General features: G+C 42.6%; 1 protein-coding gene across 3 annotated transcripts; it reads left to right on the forward strand.

The window, feature by feature from the left end:
* The first annotated feature begins 262 nt into the window (after window positions 1-262).
* Window positions 263-25,214, forward strand: tspan33b (tetraspanin 33b). Of its 3 annotated transcripts, XM_039760782.1 has the most exons (8): window positions 263-710; window positions 7,529-7,586; window positions 15,486-15,613; window positions 20,108-20,182; window positions 22,266-22,361; window positions 22,458-22,586; window positions 22,995-23,156; window positions 23,789-25,214. In XM_039760782.1, exons 1-8 carry the CDS (start codon window positions 495-497, stop codon window positions 23,855-23,857), a joined length of 933 nt encoding a protein of 310 aa, XP_039616716.1. In that variant the 5' UTR covers window positions 263-494; the 3' UTR covers window positions 23,858-25,214. The 3 variants fall into 3 exon arrangements, with proteins under 3 accessions (XP_039616716.1, XP_039616714.1, XP_039616715.1); XM_039760780.1 differs by having other exon boundaries at window positions 22,995-25,214; XM_039760781.1 differs by lacking the exon at window positions 20,108-20,182 and having other exon boundaries at window positions 22,995-25,214.
* Window positions 25,215-25,241: the final 27 nt, after the last annotated feature.

Genomic DNA, 25,241 nt, shown 5'->3' on the forward strand with positions numbered 1-25,241 from the left:
AAAAAATGTATATATGGCATCAGAAATGGCCTCAAAATAATTTTAGACAATTTTTCAAAAGCAAAAACTGATGGCAACTTTCACTTTGTTGTGCTTAAAAACACTAGTAAGTGGAAAAGGATGAAACACCAACGACAGATTCTAAAATGAACTGAAATCACATAACCCAGCAAGCCCATCTGTTGCAGCCTGCGCTCTTTGAGGTATGAGGCGTCTGTTGGCTCCGCAGCGCCAGCGGCTGGGGTGTATGAAGTGTGTTCGCTCTTCAGTTGACTGTGAATGCCCTCAAACAGTCGATCTGACAGCTGAGGTGGGCGCTTCAAATGAATCTTCAGGCGACGCTCAACCTCCCCCTTTCCTGATGGAGGCCCACATCTCCTGGCAGGATTTTTGAAGCTGCCAAGCCGTCGCTGCCTGCCCTTTGTACGACATGCCATGCCTTCTCAACAGCAGCCACAGACCTGCCCCCTGGCCTGAGACCCTCTGTGTGAAACATGATGCCCTGGAGCTGCGAGACTCACATAGATTGGCTGCCATTGGCCATAATATCTGTCAGGCTGATGAGAGTGACAGGGTGTGCCCGGCGTTTGGGGCATTCACTTGCAGTTGGCACAATGGACAGACCACTAAGTTTCGACAGAGCTGAGACCTTTTCTTTCATTAATCCTTGGATTCGATATTTTCTGTTTTTCTTCAGCTTCTTATTTTGGGTGAGTATGATTTGCATACCATTTTATTAACTGTTAGAAAATGAATTCTGTAACTCTTTATGTCACACTGTGCATTTTTATTTTTGAAAACTGTACAGCACTCTGAGGTGTAAATGTGAAGCACATGGTAGGACAGGAACAGAATATTCACTGAGGGATGGCAGCAATTCTCGGGTTCAACAATCCAGGAATTCACATGGACAGAATGTCCGCACACACTTGGCTAGTGCCATTTTCAGATGGCAGTGAACGTGCAGGGCTTTTATCTGAATAAGCAGTCAAGGCTACTAACAACCGTGAAGTTGTGAATGGTCTCTTTATTGTACCTCTCTGTGTATTGAAAGGCTGCTTTTATTTTATTTTAATTTCCTGACCCAGGACCCTCACTGAGTCAGGGTGGACTTGACTCCATGACAGCATGAAAACATAAGACCAGGTCACTCTCGACTAGTCTGCTGTGCTCCGGGGTGGGCCGGCCCTACATCCTGGGGGGTGTCCTGCCTTGTGTATGATGCTGCCATAACAGGCTCCACCACCCGCCACCCATGGAAACTGTGCTTTACACGACTGTCCGTTAGAATTGTGAGGTGTCGTCTACTGGTGGTTGCATGAGGAAAGTGGGCACCTCACTCCAGTCGTGACCTTTCTGTGGCTCGTAACTCCATGCTGGCACTTTGGTGCTTTTACTCTCTAGGCTACTTTCGACATGGCCTCTCGTATCACATTGCTCCTCACAAAGGTCTCCATTTACTGCTTTAAAATGAAGACCCCCAAACTCCGAATGCCTTGAAGTGATGCAGCTGTGCTCGGCTCTCAGGCTGGCCTACTCGCTTGAGTGATTTCATGGTCACCGGGACCACCTCCACTGCGCCCCCCTTTTTTTTTTTGCACACATTTTCTCTTTCTAATCCACCTCTTTTGTTTCATTTTGCTGGCCTCAGTCAGTTATTTGAGGCCGATGTGATGAGCAGAGACAGGCGACTTAACTTCCTGAATGTCAGCAGAGCGGGTGGGTGGGCTGGCGAGTGGGCATTGACCCCGCTTCTCTGCTGATCTGTCAAATAAGCCGAGATGGTGGCCGCCTGTTGCCGTGCTGCATTTGTCCAAGTCTGAATGCTGCTGGACTCTCCTCCATGCTGTCTCTTCACTGTGACTCCACTTCTTCAACGGCTGCTGCCTAAAAATAGGGAGTCACTACAAATAGAAGTGCAGCGCTGGCTGAAACTCGGAGGAAGCTGCGGCTCAGCGGGGTCTGCTCTCTGTGCTGAGAGCCACTGCCATGGAGTGCTGGAGTGGGACAGCCTCGTGTTCTTCAGGTTGTCGTCTCACCTTGTTGTCATTACTCCTTTTTTTACCTCCATCTCAGTTCTTTTTGATAGTTTCTTGTTTCCCTTTACAAATCATGCCATCTTGTAACACCATCTCCGTGACATTTTGCAGTAGAGTGCAACTGCAGACATCCAGAGCCCTGCACACACCAGATGGTGTCTGATGGTCGAGTCCCACTACTGTCACTGTGTGACTACGACCGAGTCACTTGACCTGCCTGACAATGTAACTGATTGTGTCACAAATGCTGTAAGTCACCTTGGATAAAGGCATCAGCCAAATAAGTAAAATTACGCGACACGCTGAGACGTTTGAGTCTCTCTCAATCCATCCATCTTAACAGTGGCTCGTGTGGCGCTGTTATAAGATAAGGCTTGTGGCAGTATTGTCTGACTCCTCAATAATGGTGACTACCGAGTAGACGTGTGTACCAGACAGGCATGCCCTGCTGTTGGCATCGCCACTCCCTTCTCAGTGTTTCTGCTGTCTAAATCGTGTAGCATCATCGTGCAATCTGATTGGCTGTTCAGCAGAGCAACGGAGCTCTTCAGCTACATCCTTGTCCCATCTTCATACACGTATTTAAAAGTTTGGCAGCCATGTTGCTGGCAGCGATGTCACCAGCTTGTTTGAGACGGTGGTGTGAACAACTCGGAATACGATTTCCAACTGAGAACCGTTCACGTACTTTAGTTTGGTTAGTGACAAATCTGAGGAGCTCCTTGCTTGTAGTATTGTTGGAGTTGGCATTTAAATTTTTAGATTTTTTTTTTTTTTTGGCAAACAATCCTTTTCTTCACCCTGTTGTGCTTTTCATTTTCTGGTCATCAGCTTTTTAGAAGCGCAGTGTTCAATGAATGTGATCAGAGCGGTGCACATGATATCATTTATCGTGATTTTGAGAAAGCATTTGATAAGGCGTCACATGAGATCAAACTAAAAGAGGTGGCACATCAGGCGTGAAGTGTGCGGATGGGAAGCAGAGGGTGAGGTGGGCAGACATCTTCTCATGTACATTTACTTATTTGGCTGATGCCTTTATCCATTGTGACTTACAACATTTATGATACAATCAGTTACATTTCTTTTGGTTTTCCAATTGAAGCACAGTAAGGTCAAGTGACTCAGACATGGTCACCCAGGATTTGAACGCACAGCCTCAGGGTATGAGGTCTGAAGCCTTAACCACTATGCCGCACTGCATGCCAGAATTGGAAATTAAGCTGACAGTGGTGTCCCTCAGCGCTGTGAGTGTAGCCCCCCTACTGCCCTGAGAAGTCACAAGTGCACTGCATGCCACCAGCACGCCAACGGCAGCCATCAGTGCCAGCAAAGCAGCCCAGTGAAATATTCTCATTTATAGTGCAGGTGTCACCAAAGCCATTCAGCAAAGGGACGGGTTAGCTAAATAGATGAGCTCCGTTGGTCTCACCATCTTGCCATTGGTTGCACCACTTAAGTGGGCCTCAGCGTCGATTTGTTTTTTTTCTTGCTGCCCACTCTCTAATCGCACTTTCAGAGCCCCTCGGCTGACAAACTGGAGTGGAAATGGCAGATCCCACAGGAGATCTCACTCCTTGACAGCCGAGCTTTTATGTTTAAATGATAAATGCCATCAAGAAGCAGCCATACCAGCAGAAGAAAACAAACCTGCTCCTCGCCATACCGGCTGCGATGTGTGTGCAACTTGAGGCAGCCACCAATTCCATATTTACTGAGTGAGGAGATCGGTTTCACGTCTTGAATTCGGTGCAGCTTTCATTTAAAGATGATTGATTACTACACGCTAAAATGACTTCCACTCAGGGGGGAAACAGAAGTCAAAATAATGCAGAATTCTTGCTTTTGGCCTATGAGTGAATCTGTTTTGCACCTGTTACTAAAATGACATTTTTTATTCCTTCTCGGTTCTTTATCTGCTCACCGTTCAAGACGCCATATTCAAATCTGCTCTACAATTGAGCCTTCCTGTGTTTAGGAATATCCCAAACTCCCAAGATGTCGGCTCAGCATTGTCCATTTCATTTGGTGCTCTCGTCTTCTGTTTACAAGTCTCTCTTCTGGTTTCATTCTTCAAATTCTTGTCCATCCTCCATCTAAGTCCAATATTGACCCTCAGTTTCACAGTTTGCTGGACCCAAGTTAAGTTTGCAGGTTCCCCAGGGGTTGACGCCAACTACACCCTAATCCTTCAGCCCCAGGGGGTCAGGCTTCCTGCATGAGAAACCAAACCTATGGTGCACAGGGAGCAGCGACAATGAAACGGGCGTGAGGAAGTGTAGAAGTTACATTGTGGACTTTTAGAATAAAACAATCATAAAGACAGAAGCAAAGTCAGCATGCAAGGCAAGCAAACACATGCTAAAGTATGTAAAAGTTCAAGACAAAATATAACGACCCCCAGTGAACCTTAGAGCACCAGAATCGAGGCCTGCACACGTTACACACCTCTGGTTAGCGACGTCTTTTATCTCCAGTATTCTCCCATCATGTGACTGCAGCCTTATTAACTGTACTGTCCTGAAAGAGACAGCGAATGCTTTTATTAAAAAAAGCACCAGAAGGAAACATGTTGTCAGGATATGTGCCGTGTTTGTACTGGAAGATCAAATGATTGATCATCAAAGCCTAAGATGATATTCAAAAAATAAAGTTCAACACAAAAGCAGAGTTTGCAACCCATCCATTCAATTCTTGCCCCTAAAAAGCCGATCACTGCACCCTATACCTGGTGAGAACTCAGACTTGGTGGGGCTGATCCTTGTCCCAGTGTCTGTCCGAGGTCACAGCCTGATGAAGCCAAAGATGCCAAGATGTCCCTTTCCCCCACCACCTTGTCCACATTAAGTCTGTACCAAGGTCTTCTCCTGGTTAGACACGTCCAGGTGACACCTGAACCACCTCAACTGGCACCTTCTGATGTGGTGGAGCGGCGGCTCTGCTTTGAGCTTCTCTCAAATGTCTGTGCTCCTCACCCTGTCTCTGAGGCTGAGCCCAAACACCCTGCAGTGCAAACTCATTTCTGCTTGTGACAGGTTGGGTCGGCTCTACGCTCACTAACCACATTCGGGAGCCTCTCAACCCGTCGGTAGTCCTGTACCGAGATGAACCGGGCAAATGAGGTCACACACATTCAGCAAGGGATTGGTGCAAAAAGTGCCAGTGCTTTTATTAAAACCAAACAAAATGCAGCGTTCAAAAGTGCAGTGCTTAAAATCAATCATCAGTAAATGAATAAATAATCCATAAAATCACTGAGTATCCAATGGAGGTTAAAATCCAAATAAGTATTTCCATAAAATAAGGTTAAACACAAGGAGAACATCAACATTAAAAACCATGAGTCTCCGTGCTGCTTTCTAAGATCTGACGTCTCCCTGGCTTGCTTACTTTGGATTCCGCAGCGCGAGGAGATGTCGACCAGCGGGCACAGACAACCCTTTGGTGCCACTCGGGCTCTTGTTACCAGACTGTTGGTGTGTATGGGGCGCCACACCAAGCTTTACAACTCCCGCTGCCATTTCCTGGCTATATGGGTGTCCTCTTGAAGTGGTCCGGTCACTGTCAGACTGCTCAACAGGAGCAACTCTCAGCCCCCTTCTGAGTGTCATCCACCAGGGCTCACTTTGCCCATCTGCCTGCTTCCCCTCTGTGTGGCACTGGCTCCATCCCACTCCTGCCCTTCTCTCCCGTCTTGCTCTTGCATTTCATCATCTTTTCCGGTTCTCTTCTCTCTGCTGAGCAGGCTCCTTTTTTATCTTCCCTGATTGGGTACCAGTCTGGTATTTTGCCCACTCTGAGATGTGAACGAGGCCCCCGACTGATGCGCTCACCTCTGCACGTGTATGCGCGACCAGCCAAGCACCCCAATCAACCCTGAAGTGAAGCGAGCTCACACACACCTGCACTTCCCAGAACGCAATTAATTATTTAAATACTGGGCTGTGCCGCAGACCACTCATCACACTGCTGCTTGTACTGGGGGTCTTGTTCTTTCATGCATTACCCAATACCTGTGGCCATAGGCGAGGGCAGGAACAAAGATTCAGCAGTCAATCGAGAGCTTTGCCTTTTGACTCAGTTCTCCCTTCACCACATCTGAGTGGTACAACATCCACAGATGCTGCTTCAGTCTGCTTGTTGATCTCCTGCTCCCCTTCTCCCCTAATTCATGAACAAGACCCCAAAATACTTAGACTCCTCCACTCGAGGCAGAACCTCATCAATGAACCTGGCGAGGCCGCTCCACCTGTCTCTGGATGAGGACCATAACCTCGGACTTGCTGATCCTCATCCCAGTTGCTTCACGTGTGGCTGCCAACCCCCCGTAGTGTGTGCCTAAGGTCACATGCACAATGAAGCAGCCGGACTACATGATCTTCAAAAGGCAGAGATGCAATCCTGATGTCACTGAACTAGACCCCCTCCACTTCTTGGCTGCACCAAGAAATTCAGTCCATAAAAATTATGAACAGACAAAGGGCAACCCTGGCAAAATCCAACACCCACCAAGAGCAAGCCAGCAATGCAGACCAAGCTTTTGATCTGGCTGTACAGGAACCAAATAGCCCACAACAGTAGGCCGGTACCCCATAATACCACAGGACACCCTGAAGGGTCCCATCGTATGCTTTTTCCAAGTCCACAAAACAAATGTAGTCTGGCTGGGCCCTCCAGAATCCTTGTGAGGGTAAAAGGCCACTCCAGTGTTCCACAACCAGGATGAAACCCACATTGTTCCTCCTGAATCGGAGGTTCAACAGACCGCCGGCCTTCCTTTCCAGCACCCTGGCATAGGCCTTCTCAGGGAGGCCAAAGGGTCTGATCTCCCTAAATTTGGAACACCACCCTCTGATCTGAGAATACTGTTATGTCTCAGAGGTCAAAGCCATTGTAGGTTGGCCCACAAACACTCCCAGGAAGCACACATCAGGTCTGATATGGTGACACCTTGATGAAGTCACCTGTCACACAACTGTGGGCAATTCTGGGAGTGAATGGCATAGTGACAGCTGATGCTATTGATGGAAAGTGAAAACAAAATGGCATCTTGGTAAAAAACATTTTTCAGAGCAAAATAAATGTATGCAACTATTACTTGTGTTCAAAAACCCCAGAATAAACGTAAACCTTGTCCAAATCCTACATCAGACATCCACAACAAAATGAAAGAACAACACCCATGATAACATTAACTTGGCATAGCAGCAGATATGGACAGAAGCGACAAGGGGATGGCATTCCAGTCAGCAACGGACAACAAGGGAGCCTCTTCCTGCCCACAGCCAGGTGAGTTTGGAGTCGGTGGCAGTGGCAAGAGCTACCCGGAGTGAATATCCTCTCCCTCCCTCAGACCCCCCATGTCTCCAAAGGTTGGTTTAGTTTTACTGCAGTGCTGGCCATTGGACTTCAGAGAAAAAAAGAATTGAAATAAATCTCCGAGGTAGATCTGTAAGGGCTAAACAAAATCATCCGTTTTCTTTTTCCAGGTACTGTCCTTAGTTATCATTGCAATCGGAGTGTATGCCAAGATCCAGAAGGCCACAGGTAAGGTACAGGGATTGAAAAGCGAGAATGAGTATGCGATGTGATGTGATGTGCACTTCTTTCAAATCTGGTTAACAGCTCAGCTATGGGTATTGTTTGTTCCTTCTTTGATCACCTTAATAAAAGGACAAGGTCCTTTTTCATTCCAACAGATGGCAAATCACAAACATTTGTAGTAATAAAATACATTGTATTTTTCATTCCAATTGATGATACGTCACAAACATTAGTACTGCTTTTACAAATCCTATACCAAAAGGCAGATAACAGACATGTGCATTACATTTGTCATTCCAGCAAATGGCACATCTGTTGTAATGCACAATGTTACTATGAATATTTGTAATGCACCGTCTGCTGGAATGACAAATGCAATGCATTTTATTACTACATGCATTATGAAATACATTCCATTAGATGGTCTACTTTAAATATTAATGCTGAGGTCTATGTCGACTACAGGATGGGCCATTTATATGGATACACCTTAATAAAATGGGAATGGTTGGTGATATTAACTTCCTGTTTGTGGCACATTAGTATATGTGAGGGGGGAAACTTTTCAAGATGGGTGGTGACCATGGTGGCCATTTGGAAGTCGGCCATTTTGGATCCAACTTTTGTTTTTTCAATAGGAAGAGGGTCATGTGACACATCAGACTTATTGGGAATTTCACAAGAAAAACAATGGTGTACTTGGTTTTAACGTAACTTTATTTTTTCATGAGTTATTTACAAGTTTCTGACCACTTATAAAATGTGTTCAGTGTGCTGCCCATTGTGTTGGATTGTCAATGCAACCCTCTTCTCCCACTCTTCACACACTGATAGCAACACCGCAGGAGAAATGTTAGCACAGGCTTCCAGTATCCGTAGTTTCAGGTGGTGCACATCTCGTATCTTCACAGCATAGACAATTGCATTCAGATGACCCCAAAGATAAAAGTTTAAGGGGGTCAGATCGGGAGACCTTGGGGCCATTCAACTGGCCCATGACGACCAATCCACTTTCCAGGAAACTGTTCATCTAGGAATTCTCGGACCTGACACCCATAATGTGGTGGTGCACCATCTTGCTGGAAAAACTCGGGAACGTGCCAGCTTCAGTGCATAAAGAGGGAAACACATCATCATGTAGCAATTTCGCATATCCAGTGGCCTTGAGGTTTCCATTGATGAAGAATGGCCCCACTATCTTTGTACCCCATATACCACACCATACCATCAATTTTTTTGTTCCATCAGTCTTGGAGGGATCTATCCAATGTGGGTTAGTGTCAGACCAATAGTGGTGGTTTTGTTTGTTAACTTCACCATTCACATAAAAGTTTGCCTCATCACTGAACAAAATCATCTGTGTAAACTGAGGGTCCTGTTCCAATTTTTGTTTTGCCCATTCTGCAAATTCAGTGCGCCGATCTGGGTCATCCTCGTTGAGATGCTGCAGTAGCTGGAGTTTGTAAGGGTGCCATTTGTGAATAGCTAATATCCGCCGAAGGGATGTTCGACTAATGCCGCTCTCCAGTGACATGTGGCGAGTGCTACGCTGTGGGCTCTTGCTGAATGAAGCTAGGACAGCCACTGATGTTTCTTCATTAGTGACAGTTTTCATGCGCCCACATTTTGGCAAATCCAACACTGAACCAGTTTCACGAAACTTAGCAAGCAGTTTGCTAACTGTAGCATGGGAGATGGGTGGTGTCGTAGGGTGTCTTGCATTGAAATCTGCTGCAATGACCCGGTTACTGCGTTCACCAGACATCAACACAATTTCTATCCGCTCCTCACGTGTTAACATCTGCGACATGTCAATGGCTGTAAACAAAGAGAAACTTGTAAATAACTCATGAAAGAATAAAGTTACGTTAAAACCAAGCACACCATTGTTTTTCTTGTGAAATTCCCAATAAGTTTAATGTGTCACATGACCCTCTTCCTATTGAAAAAACAAAAGTTGGATCCAAAATGGCCGACTTCCAAATGGCCACCATGGTCACCACCCATCTTGAAAAGTTTCCCCCCTCACATATACTAATGTGCCACAAACAGGTAGTTAATATCACCAACCATTCCCATTTTATTAAGGTGTATCCATATAAATGGCCCACCCTGTACTTATATTAAATATTAATGCTGAGGTCAATGTTGACTACTTAGTCTCGGACTAGTAGCACAGCTAATATTTTGATAAAGATGCCCATAAAGCACAAGGTACACAACTGGAACAACAGCCGAAAACAAAGCAAATTACTGTGTGTGGAGGATGGCCGGCCGTTTATCCCGGCCAATACCCCCAAGCCTCCAGGTGGAGCCCTCCTTGCAGTATGGAGGTTCCCAGAAGACCAGCAGGACATCATGGACAATGGAGTTTCATGCACAGCCCTGCTGGATGCCGTGGGGGCCACTAGGGGATGCTGCAGGGAGGAACAATAGCTATTTTCCCTACGGGGTGAAGAAAAGAACTTGTACCTGACCTGGAAGTGATTGAGAGTCACATGGACTGGGGATTGGAACACTTCCGGGTCAGGAGATATAAAAGGACTGTGGGAGCTCCCAGACAGTGAGCTGAGCTGGGTGGAAGGGTGGCAACGCGTCTGGGAGCTGGAGGATTGGTTTATTGTAATTATTGTTTGTATTTATGAGTATAGTGGTGGAGAGTGTGCTTTGTGCACCGTGGCAAGAAAATAAAGTCAATATTTGGACTTTTACCTGGTGTCTGGAGTCATGGACAGGGGTTCAAGGGAGCGAGAGCCACATGTGTTACCCCGAAAATAAGACCTACTCCGAAAAAAACGCCCTAGCATGATTTTCAGGCTGCTCTGTAATATAAGCCCTAGTCAAGATCGTCAGCTGAAAAGTAAGATGCCAGGTTTATACTTCACAAGATGTGACGCATGTGCCTGAAACATCTGTTAAATTCTGAGGACACCACGCCACAATATCTCTGAAAAAAGATGTGTAATGATTACACCCATCGATTCAGGGATGCGTCCATTCCAGCAGCATCAGCACAACACAAAAACAAAATCCCTGGATGAGGCATCAGCTTATCGCAAGGTGAACACAAGCACACTCATACACTTGCCATCATTGTAGCTTCACCAAATCCCCATACCTTCATGTCTTTGGATGGAAAACTGAGCACACTGTGGAAACATGCAAACTCCAGGCGGGGAACACAAGGGACGTGACTCCCTGTGAGACAGCAGCGCTACCGCTCTGCAACCGTGCCACCCCATAAGTGTAACTATTAGCAGTATTCATTATTTAAACAAAGTTAACAATTTATCTGTAAAATGTAACATAAATATTTTAATGCATTTCATCATGAAAGTGATATCAAGTATAAATCTAAGAATTCTAAATGTGCAGAGAGCTGGAATATCATAAATGTAATGTGTTCTGTGGGGCGATGCTGCTGTCAGTTCAGGAGGAATCCTTAGAAGCGCATAGCAATTTAACAACTGGGATGGTTTTAAGATGACGTTTACAACAGTCTGCTTTAATGATAAAGTAAACTACAAGGTTAAAGCCGACATTTTCACTTTATTCACAAAATAGACATTTTCATTATGTCCTTATTTTTTTTCTCTGTGGCTCAAATAAGCCGCTGTACATTCTGATGGTATATTGTAAAGGCGCAAAAAAAAGATGGGATGCACAGGAGATGGTATGTGAGACTTTTAAAATGTATTGTGTCATTACTTTGGGGAATATGCGACTCTTGAATATAAAAGCACCATGAATGCATTTGTATGTCTGCATTTTGCTTCACCACATCGAACCATTCATCAAACACACAACGACCCTGGAGGATCCTAAAAGAGGCTGGAGTAGCAAGAAATTCAGGCTGAAATTCAAGGTTTGAATGTGGAGAGTTATGACAATATTCCAGAAGAAGATGACATGACTGAATTTGGATAAATGCATATTTTTGTACATGAATAAATATAAGACATCCCCTGAAAATAAGCCCTAGTGCATCTTTTGGAGCAAAAATTAATACAAGACCCTGTCTTGTTTTCAGGGAAACACGGTACGACAATTCAGACTGGGATACGAAAAAAGGTGAGATCAAGATAAGAGTCTTGTCAATCAATATACTGTTCTGCAACGTCATGGCTAGGAGAGAGTGAAAGGGCCAGAAATCCTTAGCATCACATAATTAAAAATACTGATGGCTGTAGTAGCTACTGGTATTACGTATCTGAATATACATTTAAGTGTTAAAACATAATTTTTAACAATTAGCCAATGCACAAATGATGATCTGTGCACAGACCGTTGAAGTGTTTGCTGTTGCTCTGTTCACTCGATCCAATAGCAGGCGTTCACCTCCGTACCTTGAACTGGTAAAAGTGTAGGCTTTTTCTCGTCCCCTCACTCATTTGTTTGTGACACAGTAAACGGTGATGTGTTGTAGCACATGATGCGTGATTAAGTGGCGGAGTGGTGGCTCTGAGGTTAAGGATCTGCACTGGTATCCAGAAGGTTGCTGGTTTGAATCCCCGATCCTACTCTGCTGGGAACCTTGAACAAGGCCCTTAACCTGTAATTGCTCCAGGGGTGCTGTACAATGGCTGACCCTGCTCTCTGACCCCAAGGGGTATGCGAAAACTAAAAAATTCCTAATACGAGAAATTGTTCAAGGCGAAATAAAAGAACAAAACATGATATCATCAGCGTGCTATTAGTTTCACAGATAGCTGCTTAAAGCGGATGTTCACGTTCTGCCCATCTGATTCAGGATTCTTATTCACTTCACTTAGAAGTCTTTAAAGTTCAAACTGAATTATGGCTGGCAAAGGACAACTCTGTCACTGGTGATTCTCTCATTCATCATATATGTACTGTGATGTGCGATGTCCCTCTCTTGCACCCCAAAACATGAGACCAATAGCCATTGCAGGTGGGAAGTGACAATCCTGAGCCAGGTATCCGCACTACGGTGTTCACCCTCTGGTGTCTTCTACTCGTGGCTCTGGAGACCCTGAAGGTCTGTGCTGGCTGGATCGACATCGGGGTCAAGCCTGGGTAGCCCCATTGTTTCCAGGTAGCTTGTGCACCCTTGAGTCTGCGGATCAGATCCAGCAGCAAGTGGACATTGTTCTGCACCATTTCATCACAAAGGCTCTTGTCTATCCCCAACAGAACATCATCGATAGCGAGCTTCTCCACAATGCGCTCGAAAGGGTCTCTGTGGATCCAGCTTTGAATCAGTTCCACTAAGTACTGGATCTATCCTCATTTCCGGATCAATAGCCAAAACTGGCGCCCCTTGACCACTGGACTCACAGCCTTGTGGAGTAGGATCTGTTGCTTCAGGTAGTCATAATCATTGAGCCTTTCAGGAGGGAGATTCCGTATAACTTGGTTAAAAATGGGGCTAGAATAGCTGTCCAGGCTCCCCTGTCCCATCGCATCAATGTTGCCATATGTTCAAAGCAGAATAGGAAACACTCAGGGTCATCTGAGGGAGCCACCTTTGGCAGCACATCTCACAGCCACGCCAAGGTAGCAGCGACGCCAGAGCCTCAACTTGCTCTGGGTTTTGCTATATTTTTTTGGGATCCATCGGTGCAAGGACCCTACTCCTGTTACCATGTGATGTGTGAGTCCCTCTCTTGCACCCCAGAACACAAGGCTGAGTCTCAGTATTTAGCAAAGCCAACTTTATTCAGCTTGAAAGAGAAACAGCACGGTTATTTATTGTAGCATGATCTGCCACTCTCCTATACACAGATACAGCAATCAGGCAGGGTCATGACCAGGTTAATGGCCAAGTGTTCCCTGCAGTTATAATGTTCCTTGCATCACCCATCAATGGCAGGTGCTCATAGCGTGACACTGATCTTTTCAGAATTGCTTTCGCGGCGAGCTGCCACATTTCTTCCATAGAGATGGTTTTCGGCGTGTCATGGTGGGAGCCCCATAAGAGTTTAGAAACCTTACAGTACAATACAGCAAGGACACATTTATATGACAGTGTATTAATTGTTGGTTTTGTTCAGTTGCGTATTGCAGTTGTTTTAACTACATATATCAATATGAGGGGCAGCATGGTGGTGCAGTGGGTAACGCTGCTGCCTCGCAGTTAGGAGACCTGGGTTTGCTTCCTTGGTCCTCCCTGCATGGAGTTTGTTCTCCCCGTTTTCCTCCCACAGTCCAAAGACATGCAGGTTAGGTGCATTGGTGATTCTAAATTGGCGCTAGTGTGTGTGTGTGTCCTGCGGTGGGCTGGCGCCCTTCCCAGGGTTTGTTTCCTGCCTTGCGCCCTGTGATGACTGGGATTGGCTCCAGCAGACCCCGTGACCCTGTAGTTAGGATATAGTGGGTTGGATAATGAATGGATGGATATCAACATAATCATTAAACTAATAGGTTTATGTCCCATTGTACCTAACACTTCACTCCCCAAAGGGAAAATATATTCCACTTTAGGAAGCCAAAGCAGTGGGAAATTCTGTTTAAGAAAATCTGCAGAATGCTTGCATTGTCCCCTCTACCAGTCTTATTGGAGCTGGCTGGGTTCCTTTTTGTTGAAGAGTAAGAGAGCCTGCATGTATTATTATCAATTAAGTTATCTAACTGTAAAAACGAGTCATCCAGAAATGAATCTTCCAAATTATCATTCTAATGTCTAGTACTTAATTGTTTTCAACTGCACTTTTGCACACACTGTTCACCAGCCATTGACTAAACCAGGCACGCGACTTTCAAGTGAGAGCGGATTCATTACTCACCAGCAAGTCCCGTGTCTTGCTCACTTATGATCCCCACACTTTCGTCTCATTTTATTCTTTGACTGTATGGTTTTTTGCACTTTATGACCATATTTTCATAATGTTCTTTTATTTTAATTGCTTTTATTATACTTTTTTCTTTTACTTATTGTAAGATGTCCTTGAATGCCATGAAAGGTATCTATAGATAAAATGAATTATTATTATAATTATTAAATGGTGCTTTACCTTTTCAGCATTAATTACAATGACAGCAGGCAGATAAATAGTTCAATAATTCATCATCTATTAGTAGCAAACTCCTAATTATATAAAGTAACAAAAGAGGATAACATTATAAACTGGCAAAAAGGAATATAAGAAATGAATTACCATGCATTCTGGATGACAGAGTTTAAAACACAGTGGTACCTTGGTATATATCTGCTTTGGAATAAGTCCAACTTGGTATACGTCCTGTTTGAATGAAAAAAATTTTGCTTGGAATATGACTCGCATGCTAGAACACTGCACGTTACCCTTGTTTACCTCTCTCGAGACAAAGCCATGACTGCCCACGAGCGTCGGTATATCAGTTGCTAGCATTGAGTGAACAACCCACGCTATAACTCTATGTGAATTTTCACGATTTTGTGTTTTTTCACATAAATTTGAATTGATTGTTGAAAAGTATGAAGGTGGCATGCGTATCCGGGACATGGCTGCTGCATACCGTATGCCGAGAACAACGGTATCTACGATTGTGAAAAACAAAGATGTTATTAAAAAGTAAAGTGAGGTAAAATTTTCATGTATTACATCTAATTGCTTTTGTGTTTATGTATTTTAGTATTAAGCAGTGTTTAAATTATTTTATACAACCCCATCAATGTATAATATGCCAATAACAATAGGATTTTTTTTCATGGGAACGGATTAATCATTTTTCCTTTATTTCTTATGGGAAAAATTTGTCTGGTATACGTCCTGTTTGGTATAAGTCAAAGGATCTGGAACGGATTACGGATGTATACCGAGGTACCACTGTATTGTTATTTTTCCTTATTTACGCTCACGTGTCACCTAATTATTGTCCGTTCTCTTGCTTGCTCTTTAGCTCCTGTCCCCTGGCTGCCCATTCCCGACTGCGGCCTCACTTGTCTTATTTATTTTTCAGACACGGTTCGAGACACATTTCTGGTTGACCCCGCTATTATCCTCATAACTGTAGGAGTCGTAATGTTTTTCATCACATTTTGTGGATGCATTGGAGCTTTGCGAGAAAACATTAAACTCCTCAGAGTTGTAAGTTTTAGAAATGTTGCTGTTAAATGTCTGCCAATTGACATCTGTGTGGTGTCTTTGTGTTGTTTTTTTGTGGATTTCCTCTGGTGGCCGGCATATGCTACTGATGAGTGTCCTGATGTTGTGATGGATGGCATCTCTCCAGGGCTCATCACTAGCTGGCATGCATTGTTGGTTTATAAATTGTGACTGTTTGGGCAAACTAATGGCTGGATACAAACAAAAATGTATGTATTGTTACTGGAGCCCATCAAAAAAATGTATTTCTGTGTCAGTTGTTACCCACAAGTTTATGTGCAGAGGCTCTGAACTGCCGCTCAGCTCATGTGGTTCATAGGCTTCCTTACAGACAATACTTTACCAACGAACTGCCATTTAGAGCATTACACACTTTTGATGAGAACAGGCCATTCAGCCCAACAAAGCTCGCCAGTCCTATCCACTTATTTCCTCCAAGAAAACTTCAAGTTGAGTTTTGAAAGTCCCTAACGTCTTACTGTCTACCACACTACTTGGTAGCATATTCCAAGTGTCTATCGTTCTTTGTGTAAAGAAAAACTTCCTAATGTTTGTGCGAAATTTACCCTTAACAAGTTTCCAACTGTGTCCCCGTGTTCTTGATGAACTCATTTTAAAATGCAAGTCTCGATCCACTGTACTAACTCCCTTCATAATTTTAAACATGTCAGTCATGTCACCTTTTAGTCTTTTTTTGCCTCAACTCCTACAATTTCTCCTCGTAACTTGCAGGAATCGGCCCAAGTGCTCTTCTCTGCACTTTCTCTAGCAGTGCTGTGTCTCTTTAGAAATATGGAGACAAGAGCTGAAGTTTCTGTAAGCAGAACCTTCTTGCACTTCTACTCCACACGTCATTCTGTATAACCTGTTTGCCTTCCTAATGGCTTTTGAACACCTTTGGGAAGTTTCTAGCTTAGAGTCCACTATGTCCCCTCGATTTTCAGACCCCCCTCCATTGTGTATTCAAACCTAACAGTTTTACTTCCCACTATGTTGCCGGGGCAGCTACAGATTTTGGGTCCCATGAAGAGGTATCACCACCCTGACCACACCAACCCCGTACAATGACTGTTACCCCGCTACAACCCACCTGCAGAAATGCAGTCGAAGCTTTGGATAACTTTACCTATTTAGGCTGGTATAACTTTAGTTCAGCCATTTCAAGGGCTGTCAAATTAACCAAAAATAAGGTCTGAATATTTAAATGAAAGATAAGTAAATATTCACATATATTCAAACTTAGGATAACAATTGTAGGAGTTATTATTGGATGTACTTTTTTTATATGTTATTATATTAATGCTGGGAACATCAACAAAATTAAACAATCACACAACCAGCCTAAGAGCTTTGGGGCTCTCAACTAACTCGAGAAACTTGAGAAAGGCGGAGGTTAGAAAAGGGACTGGACTTAATCCTCTTGTACTCATAAATGGAAAATCAAAACCTGATTAGAAATAAAGTGCGATAATTAATAGATTTGTTCTCTTAAAAGAAATCAATAAGCTTTATTTTGAAAAACATGAAATCTCCAAATTTCTGAACAATCCAAGAATGCATTTTGTTTCCGTAGGCGAGCCAATAAAAAAAAACCAAACGTGGTGAACGTCTAGCTGTGAATGACAAAATGTGCAATTAAATTAATATCAGTGTCTGGATGGAAACACTCTACTTGTAATTATCTGGGTATGTTTTATGAAGAATTCTATATTGGATTTCACAAGCCTTTGGTAATAGAGGATACTTCTTAGCTATTAACAAAGCTTTCTGATAATTAATTTTACCTTTAGTAATGGTGCCCCATAAACAATATGCTGTCAGATTAATTGGATTTAATAAAGAGATATGAATCCTGATAAAGGTATTATTACACTTTTGTGCCAAAATATTTAAATTGCCAATAAATAGTAAAGGAAGACTTGGAACAACTGTATAATGATTCTTACATTAACATAAAATGTTCTCTAAAATAAATTTTGGAAACCATATTTTGATTTACACTTGTGGTTAATGCAAAATACTGCCATCAATGTCAAGTAGAGTCGAGTCTATACAGTAAGTATTTGGACAGTGAAACCATTTTCATAATTTTGGCTCTGTGCACCACCACAATGGATTTGAAACAAAGCAATCAAGATGTGATTGAAGTACAGACTCTGAGCTTTAATTCAAGGAGTTTAACAAAAATATTGTTTGAGCGGTTTAGAGAAGTCAGCCATTTTTATACATGCCATTCCCCCTTCCTATTTTCTGGGGCTCAAAAGTATTTGGACAAGCTACCATCATCATAAATATCATGATCATTTCCAATATTTGGTTAAAAATCCTTTGCAGTCAATGACTGCCTGAAGTCTGGAGCCCATGGCCATTTTCAAGTGCTGGGTTTCTACTCTAGTGATGCTTTGCCAGGCCTTTACTGCAGCCATCTTCAGGTGCTGCTTGTTCAATGGACTTTCTGCCATCAGTTTTGTCTTCAGCAAGTGAAATGCATGTCCATTTGGGTTGAGGTCAGTTGATTGACTTGGCCATTGAAGAATATTCCACTTCTTTCCCTTGAAAAGCACTTGGTTTGCTGTCACAGTATGTTTTGGCACATTCTCCATCTGTACTGTGACGCGTCATTCTATCAGTTTTGCAGAATTTGTCTGAATCTGTACAGACAGTATAGCCCTGTACACTTCATCCTGCAAGTTTTGTCACCAGTCATATCATCAATAAACACGAATGACTGACTTCCATTCACAGTCATACATGCCCGTGCCATAAAACTGCCTCCACCATGTTTCACAGATGATGTAGTATGCTACATATCATAAGCTGTTCCTTTTCTTCTCCATATTCTTCTCTATGCATCATTTTGATACCTATTGATCTTTACAGTATTTCATTTTCCCAAAGAAAACTATTCTAACACTGAACAGGTTTTTAGAATTTTTTCTTACAAAGTCTAATCTGTCCTTCCTGTGCTTAAGGATTATCAATGGTTTGCACCTTATGGTAAACCCTCTGTCTTTACTTTCATGAAGTCTTCACTTGATTGTAGACTTTGGCAATGATAGGTCTAACCTCCAAGAGAGTGTTCTTGGTCTGGCTAAATGTTGTGAACTAGTTTTTCCTCACCAATTAAAGAATTCTGTGATCACCCAGCACACTTGTCTTCTATGGTTGTCCAGGCCTTCTGGTGTTGCTGAGCTCCCCAGTGTGTCCCCTCCCTTTATGAATGTGCCAGATGGTTGATGTGACCACTCTTGGTGTTTCTGCTGTCTCTCAGATGGGTCTGTTTTGTTTTCTCTGCCTAATGATGGCCTGATTTTACTTTCATGGACAGCTCTTTGGACCTCCTATTGAAAGATCACAGTGACAGCTTTCAAATGCAAATTCCACACTTGGAATCAACTCCAGACCTTCTACTTACTTAATAATAGTTAATGAAATAATGAGGGACCTGCTCCCACCTGGCTATGGATCAGCTTGTCAGTCAAATGTCCAAATACTTTGAGTCCCTGAAAACGGGGGGGCCATGTATAAAAGTGGCTGTCACTCCTAAATTGCTCATGCTTTGAATTTATGCTGAAATCCGACACTTCAGTCATGTAATTATTTCTTCATTTCAAATCCATTGTGGCGGCGTATAGAGCCAAATTTATGAAAATTGTCCAAATACTTATGAAGCAAAATAAATTAGCATTATTAATTTTATACTGTATACTGTATATATATATATATATACTGTATATATATATATATATTCACAATTGTCTATTTATTTCCAGAAAAATTATGTGGAAAACAGTTTTTTCAGCATAAAAATCTGAGAAAAGGACCTGGGACTTTCTTACATTCAAAGTCACACCAAAGATGACACTGAAGGCCGCCACATGGTATCTCTTAAAGGTTATTTTTGGTATATGTGTCCAAACTGACTCATCATACAATACAGATAGCCCTTATCCCATATATAAGCGAAAATATCTCATATGTGTAGGATATGTTCCCATACATACGAGATAAGGGCTATCCTGTGATTTTTTTTTTTCATTGTGCGGTTCAGAGCTTCTGTAGAAGTGCACTCACTAAACTTTTACCTAAAATGAGTCCAAGTGTCTACTAGGAAAGTACTAAGTTAACAACATAAAAATATAGTCCAGCATTAAAGTTGTTAGTATCAGACGCGTTTTTCCTGCGATTACAGCCCATTCCTTGTGTGCTACTTACTAATCAACATATGCCTGCCCGCCGTATTCAGACTGGGTTCTAATTTGATGATATTTTTGATCTTTTGGGTGTTGGGTTAGATTGAGTGATCCGGTAAACTGCCTCGTTGGCACAGTTTACAGGGAGTGAACTAACATTCAGCTTTCATATTTCAAGTTAAACTTTAGAGTGACCAGAGTGATGCCCTGAGGCTTTTGTGTCATCAGGTTGTACTTTGTGTCTGCGTCATTCACTCAGTCCTTTTTCTCCTTATCATTGCAGTTCTCTGTTAGCCTGACTTTGGTGTTTTTAACTCAGGTGGCAATTGCAGTGCTCGGATTTTTCTATTCTGAACAGGTAAGCTTTTATGCTATTAAGCATATTTTCAAAATCCAGCAGAAATCACTTTTGTCAAGCTTTCATTTTTCAATTTGCACTCTTTCTTATTGATGCCAGGGTGATGTTGCTGCTGGATTCAGTTCCTAATCAGTTCCATGATCTCAGTGTGGGTTTCTCCTTTGGTTTGTCCTCTCGCATGCCAAACATATTAGGCCATTTTGGGCCAGTGTGAGTGAGCGCAGCCTGCAGTAGACTGATACCCCATCCTTGGCTGCTTCCTGCCTTAGGAACGATGGGGCTAGGACAGGCTGCAGCTCCATACACCCCTGTACTTTAAGAGTAGATAAGTAACGGTGTGAATTTGGTTTCTTCAAACTGTCTTAATGTAGAAGTAGCAGCCCCATTGCCGTTTTTATTCCTCCTTATATTATGTTTGTGGGTGGCAGAATGAAGTTGTAGTTGGCATTGTGACCTCATGGCTCCAGCTACCTGCATTCACCATTCACGTTTCATGTGCAGTAGCTACCTTTGTGGAGTTTGTACATTTTTCCTGTGTCTCAGTAGGTTCTCCTCCCATATGCTGTTAACAGTTAGACTGGTTGTAGGTGAGTGTTAAGGAATGGGCTGGTAAAGGAATGACACCTTTTCCAGGGTCCTTTTGCGCCATCATCCCAGTGCTCTAGTCTGCCACGACCCTGATGTGGATTAAGCAGAGTTGAGGAAGTTACAATGCAATGAGACCAATTCATTTTTTTAAAAAATATTTTCTTATGCTGCAGCCTTGTGCTAAAAGCATTTAAATTCATTTTTCCCCACACCAAGCACCACTCAATACGCCAGAGTGACAAAGCAAACGCAGGATTTTAGGAATGTTTGTAAGTGTATTAAAAATAAAAAACTTATATATATAACATTAACACAAGTACTGTATTCAGACCCTTTTCTCAGTACTTACTTGATGCCTGTTACTTGCCAGTACTTACTTGACGCAGCTCCAGCCAGGGGTCTTCTTGGGTATGACATTTCACATGCCCAGGTTTGGGTATTTTCAACCATTCCTTTCTGTGGAGCCACTCAAGCTCTGTCACGCTGGATGACGTCCATCAGTGAACAGCTATTGTCTGGTCTCTCCAGAGATGTCCAGTGGGCCACTCAAAGACATTCACAAAGTTGTCCCTAAGCCACTGCTGTGTTCTCTTTGCTTTGTCCTGTTGCAATGTGAACCTTTGGCCACTCTGAGGTCCAGAGCACTCTGGAGCACCATTTCGTTAAGGATATGCCTGTACTTCAAATGTCCCTCAACCCTGCCACTGACAAACAACTCCCCAGCATTATGATGCCACCAGTATGGTTCATTGTTGGATTGGTACTGTGCAGATGCATAGAAACATATTAAACAAGATAAATAGAAAGGGATGCATCTGAGCCATACTCAGTGTCATAGCAAAGGGTCTGAGCACTTCAGTTTTTTATTTTTAATACATTTGCAAAAAATCCTAAAATTCTGTTTTTGTTTTGTCATTCTGGAGTTTTGAGTGAGTTTTGACGCTTCACAAATAATGTTTTCTAATCTTAATGAAGTTCCATGGAGTGCAAAGGCAAAATGGAACTGCTTTCAACAAGAAAGCAATCCAAATCAAACAAGTTCCAATACAGATTACAACAGCAAGGTCCAAGAAAATCAAGAAAATTACAAAGCACATTGAATTTACAAAAATCACAAGACCTCAGGACTCAGTGCATACAAAATGAATCTTCAGGAACTGTATAAGGCGGTGGGCAGTTCCTGGTGGTGATTGGCAGGTGGCCCCACCTCTTGGTGGACCACTGACAAAACAGATGGCACATAACCCAGGCAAAGAAAATACAACAGGTAATTAACAAAAGTAACATTATAAATAATAAAATAAATACATGACACAGCAAGGAACAAAAATGACATAAAAGAAGACTTTGTGCCCCAGCCAGGGGAGAACCTCTAGCTTAGATATAACAGGCCAAATCATTCACTTCCCTAAAATGTATTATTTATTAAAAGAATTTTTAAGAAAAGTAAAATTATTTAACAAATACCTGATTTTGCTTGTTCCTCAATTGTTAGATCCCTGGAACATTTGGGAAGTTTGTGAAGAAGGCAATAGTCCACTACAGAGATGACATTGACCTGCAAAATCTTATTGATTACATTCAAAAGGAGGTAATAATTATTAATACTGTAATCATCTTCCCAATTAAACAGGCATTTATTATGGTAGCCGAGGTTTTATGTTTCCCTGTTGATTTTTCCTGACAGTTCTTGTGCTGTGGCTGGAACAATTTCACTGACTGGTCTCAGAATTTGTATTTTAATTGCACCCTCGAAAACCCCAGCAGGGAGCGGTGTGGCGTGCCCTACTCCTGCTGTGCTGCAGTCCCTGGAGAGGTAACTGACTACTGGGCACACTAACTGGACTCTGCTTTGTGTGATACTCACTGGGTGTGTATGGTTGTGCTCTGTGAATGACAACCATCCAACATTGGCTGTTTTTTGAGCACAGAAACGGTGAGTGAGTTTGGAGAATGGCAGTGTGATGTTACGGAGGAGCTCTATCCCTGCTACCACAGGCAGACTACCCATAATGACAGCACACAATGTTCACTATAAATAAGACTCGGCCGTCCAAGTAATGATGGGTAATTCAGTTGTGGTATAGTTCAGAAATGCACATGGGTGAAAAAAACCAAACAGATTAAAAAGGACAAGCTTCACAGTGGTCTCCAGATTTTTCCAACAGCAAAATAAAACTTCCCTGCTGACTTCTATCTTGTAATATCTTGTGTCCTTCCGCAGGTAGTGGTTAACACAATGTGTGGGTTTGGCGTCCAAAATCTCAAGTATATAGAAGCTGTCAAATTTATATACCCAGAAGGATGTGCTGAAAAAGCCACACACTGGATGGAAACTCATCTTCTGCTGGTGGGCGCCTTAGCCCTGGGCCTAGCTCTTCCACAGGTACTGTGTGTGTACACCTCAGCTTCTTATCTTTGGTGTGTTTTTAAAAAAGTGGGCAGGGCTACTGTTGTCTATCTATCTGTCTGTCTACCAGACGTGACCCTTCCCCCCCAAAAAATATGCAATTGGGGAGTGATGGTAACTGAAGCCATACATGCAGTTCTTCACTCCCAACTGTCTGTTTTGTTTTTATCTGATTAGCATATTAGTCTTTTAGCTGGTACTACATGCTATTTTAAAGCTGCACTTTCTGAAAACTGACTGCCAATTTTGGCTGGAAATCTCATCTCATTGATTATGACCTAGCTGTTCACTGTTAATTAAAATAAAAATCAAATATTAAATGTACAGGATTAGTAAGACAGTGGGCCAGAGTCCCCAAAATGATTCCACATACAGTATACTAATTTGTGGCTTTTGTCTGACACACATATTTAACTTCTGAAGTTTGTTCCTGCTTTGCACCCTGTGTTGGCTGGGATTGCCTACAGCAGACCCCTGTGACGCTGTGTTAGGATGTAGCGGGTTGGATAATGACTGACTGACAAATTTACCTTCACTTGAATACAGAATTATAAAGGTCACGGACTTCTCTTGCCTTTCTCATGTCTTTTTGTTTGTTGTCCCTGCAGATTGCGGGAATTGTTCTTTCTCAGATCTTAATATCACAAATACAAGACGAGATAAGCTCAGTTATATGAAGAACGTCATGCTGTGTGAATCATGGATGCCATCATTTTTGAAGTTAGTTACCTTATGACAAAGGCCCAGAGTTTATGGAGTCATAATTTGTGGTTTGAAAAAACATTTTTCTACATTAAACATTTTTATAAAGAGAAGGACTTCAAAACAACAGAGGTGTGACAACAGAGTTACAAAATCAAAGATTGGTTGTTATCATATATTCGAAAACTTTTCATAAACTAAGTGATACACACTTAAGAGTTTTAAAATGAATATACATGTTTACTGTGTGCCATCCGTTGGTCTTCTTGATTGCTTAATCACTGACAACATCTTAAGGTATGTGCAGAAATGCAGCTACCAGAGGGTTGAGTGTTTGAGGAACAAAGAGCAGAAAATACTTAGTTCACTTTGAAAATGGCATGGTATTGGTTATCAAATACATCAACACACTGCAGTAATCATAAACAGCAATCTTGCTGCAACTTTCAAGAAAATGGCTTACCAACCTTAATCATAAAATAATGGCAATCCCGTAGTTACAAAGAGTACAGTATTGCAAGGGCACAGGGTAACAGTCGGCTGTATTTACTAAGCTAACAGCTATGCCAGGGTGCACAAAGAGGCATTACAGAATGACTTCTCATACCTTTTTATAGATGGTGTAGAACATTCATGACCCAACCTAATTTCATATTTACTAGCAAATAACAAGGAAAGATACTTGGAGAGGGCTAATAAAGACAAAACACCGCTGAAGGAAAGACAAATGCCTCACAAGTCCATGGGTCTATTTTACAGGATGTCAACCGTGCAGGCTGGTTTAGGCACAGTAATGGCATAGCTGAATATTTTCATGGCACAGATTTGGCTTCTCAATATGACAAAAGAAGCAACTGAATGTCTCACGATGTCTGAACACCGTTGTCTTGAAGATGCATCTCATCATGGTGGCAGCACTTCTACCTGTAAATAATTTTTTTCATGCACATTCCTGGCATGATTCTGGAGTGCTAATGGTTGAGTTCAGCTTAATGTGCCATATCAGCTTCCAGAGTCACCAGAGCTCAGTCCAATCAGGCATCAGTGGAAGAAGTGAAAATGGCTTTTAGGAGAGCAGCTCGAGCGTAACTAGAGCACACAGTGGAGCTTAAAGTGGGCAGCAACCTTCATCCAAACTCAGAATGTGGCAGAAGACTTGCTGCAAACAACCTGCAGTGTTCCGAGTCTAATTGGAGGACCAACTTGCTATTTGGTAGTTGTAATTAAAACGTGACCACTCAAAGTGTATGTGTGTGTGTGTGTATTGCATATATATTGTATATAATAAGAAAACTGGACATTGCTTTATATATTGTTTAACAAAATGCAATTTAAGTTATGTACTGCTATATATAAGTA

Source organism: Polypterus senegalus, chromosome 8 (genome assembly GCF_016835505.1).
Source record: "Polypterus senegalus isolate Bchr_013 chromosome 8, ASM1683550v1, whole genome shotgun sequence".
NCBI lineage: Eukaryota > Metazoa > Chordata > Cladistia > Polypteriformes > Polypteridae > Polypterus > Polypterus senegalus.

Coding starts and splice junctions, on each gene's coding strand:
- tspan33b (XM_039760780.1), top strand. CDS start 495: ATGATGCCCTGGAGCTGCGAGACTCACATAGATTGGCTGCCATTGGCC. Junction 15,614..20,107: donor ACATTAAACTCCTCAGAGTT/GTAAGTTTTAGA, acceptor TTATCATTGCAG/TTCTCTGTTAGCCTGACTTT. Junction 22,362..22,457: donor TTGATTACATTCAAAAGGAG/GTAATAATTATT, acceptor TTTTCCTGACAG/TTCTTGTGCTGTGGCTGGAA.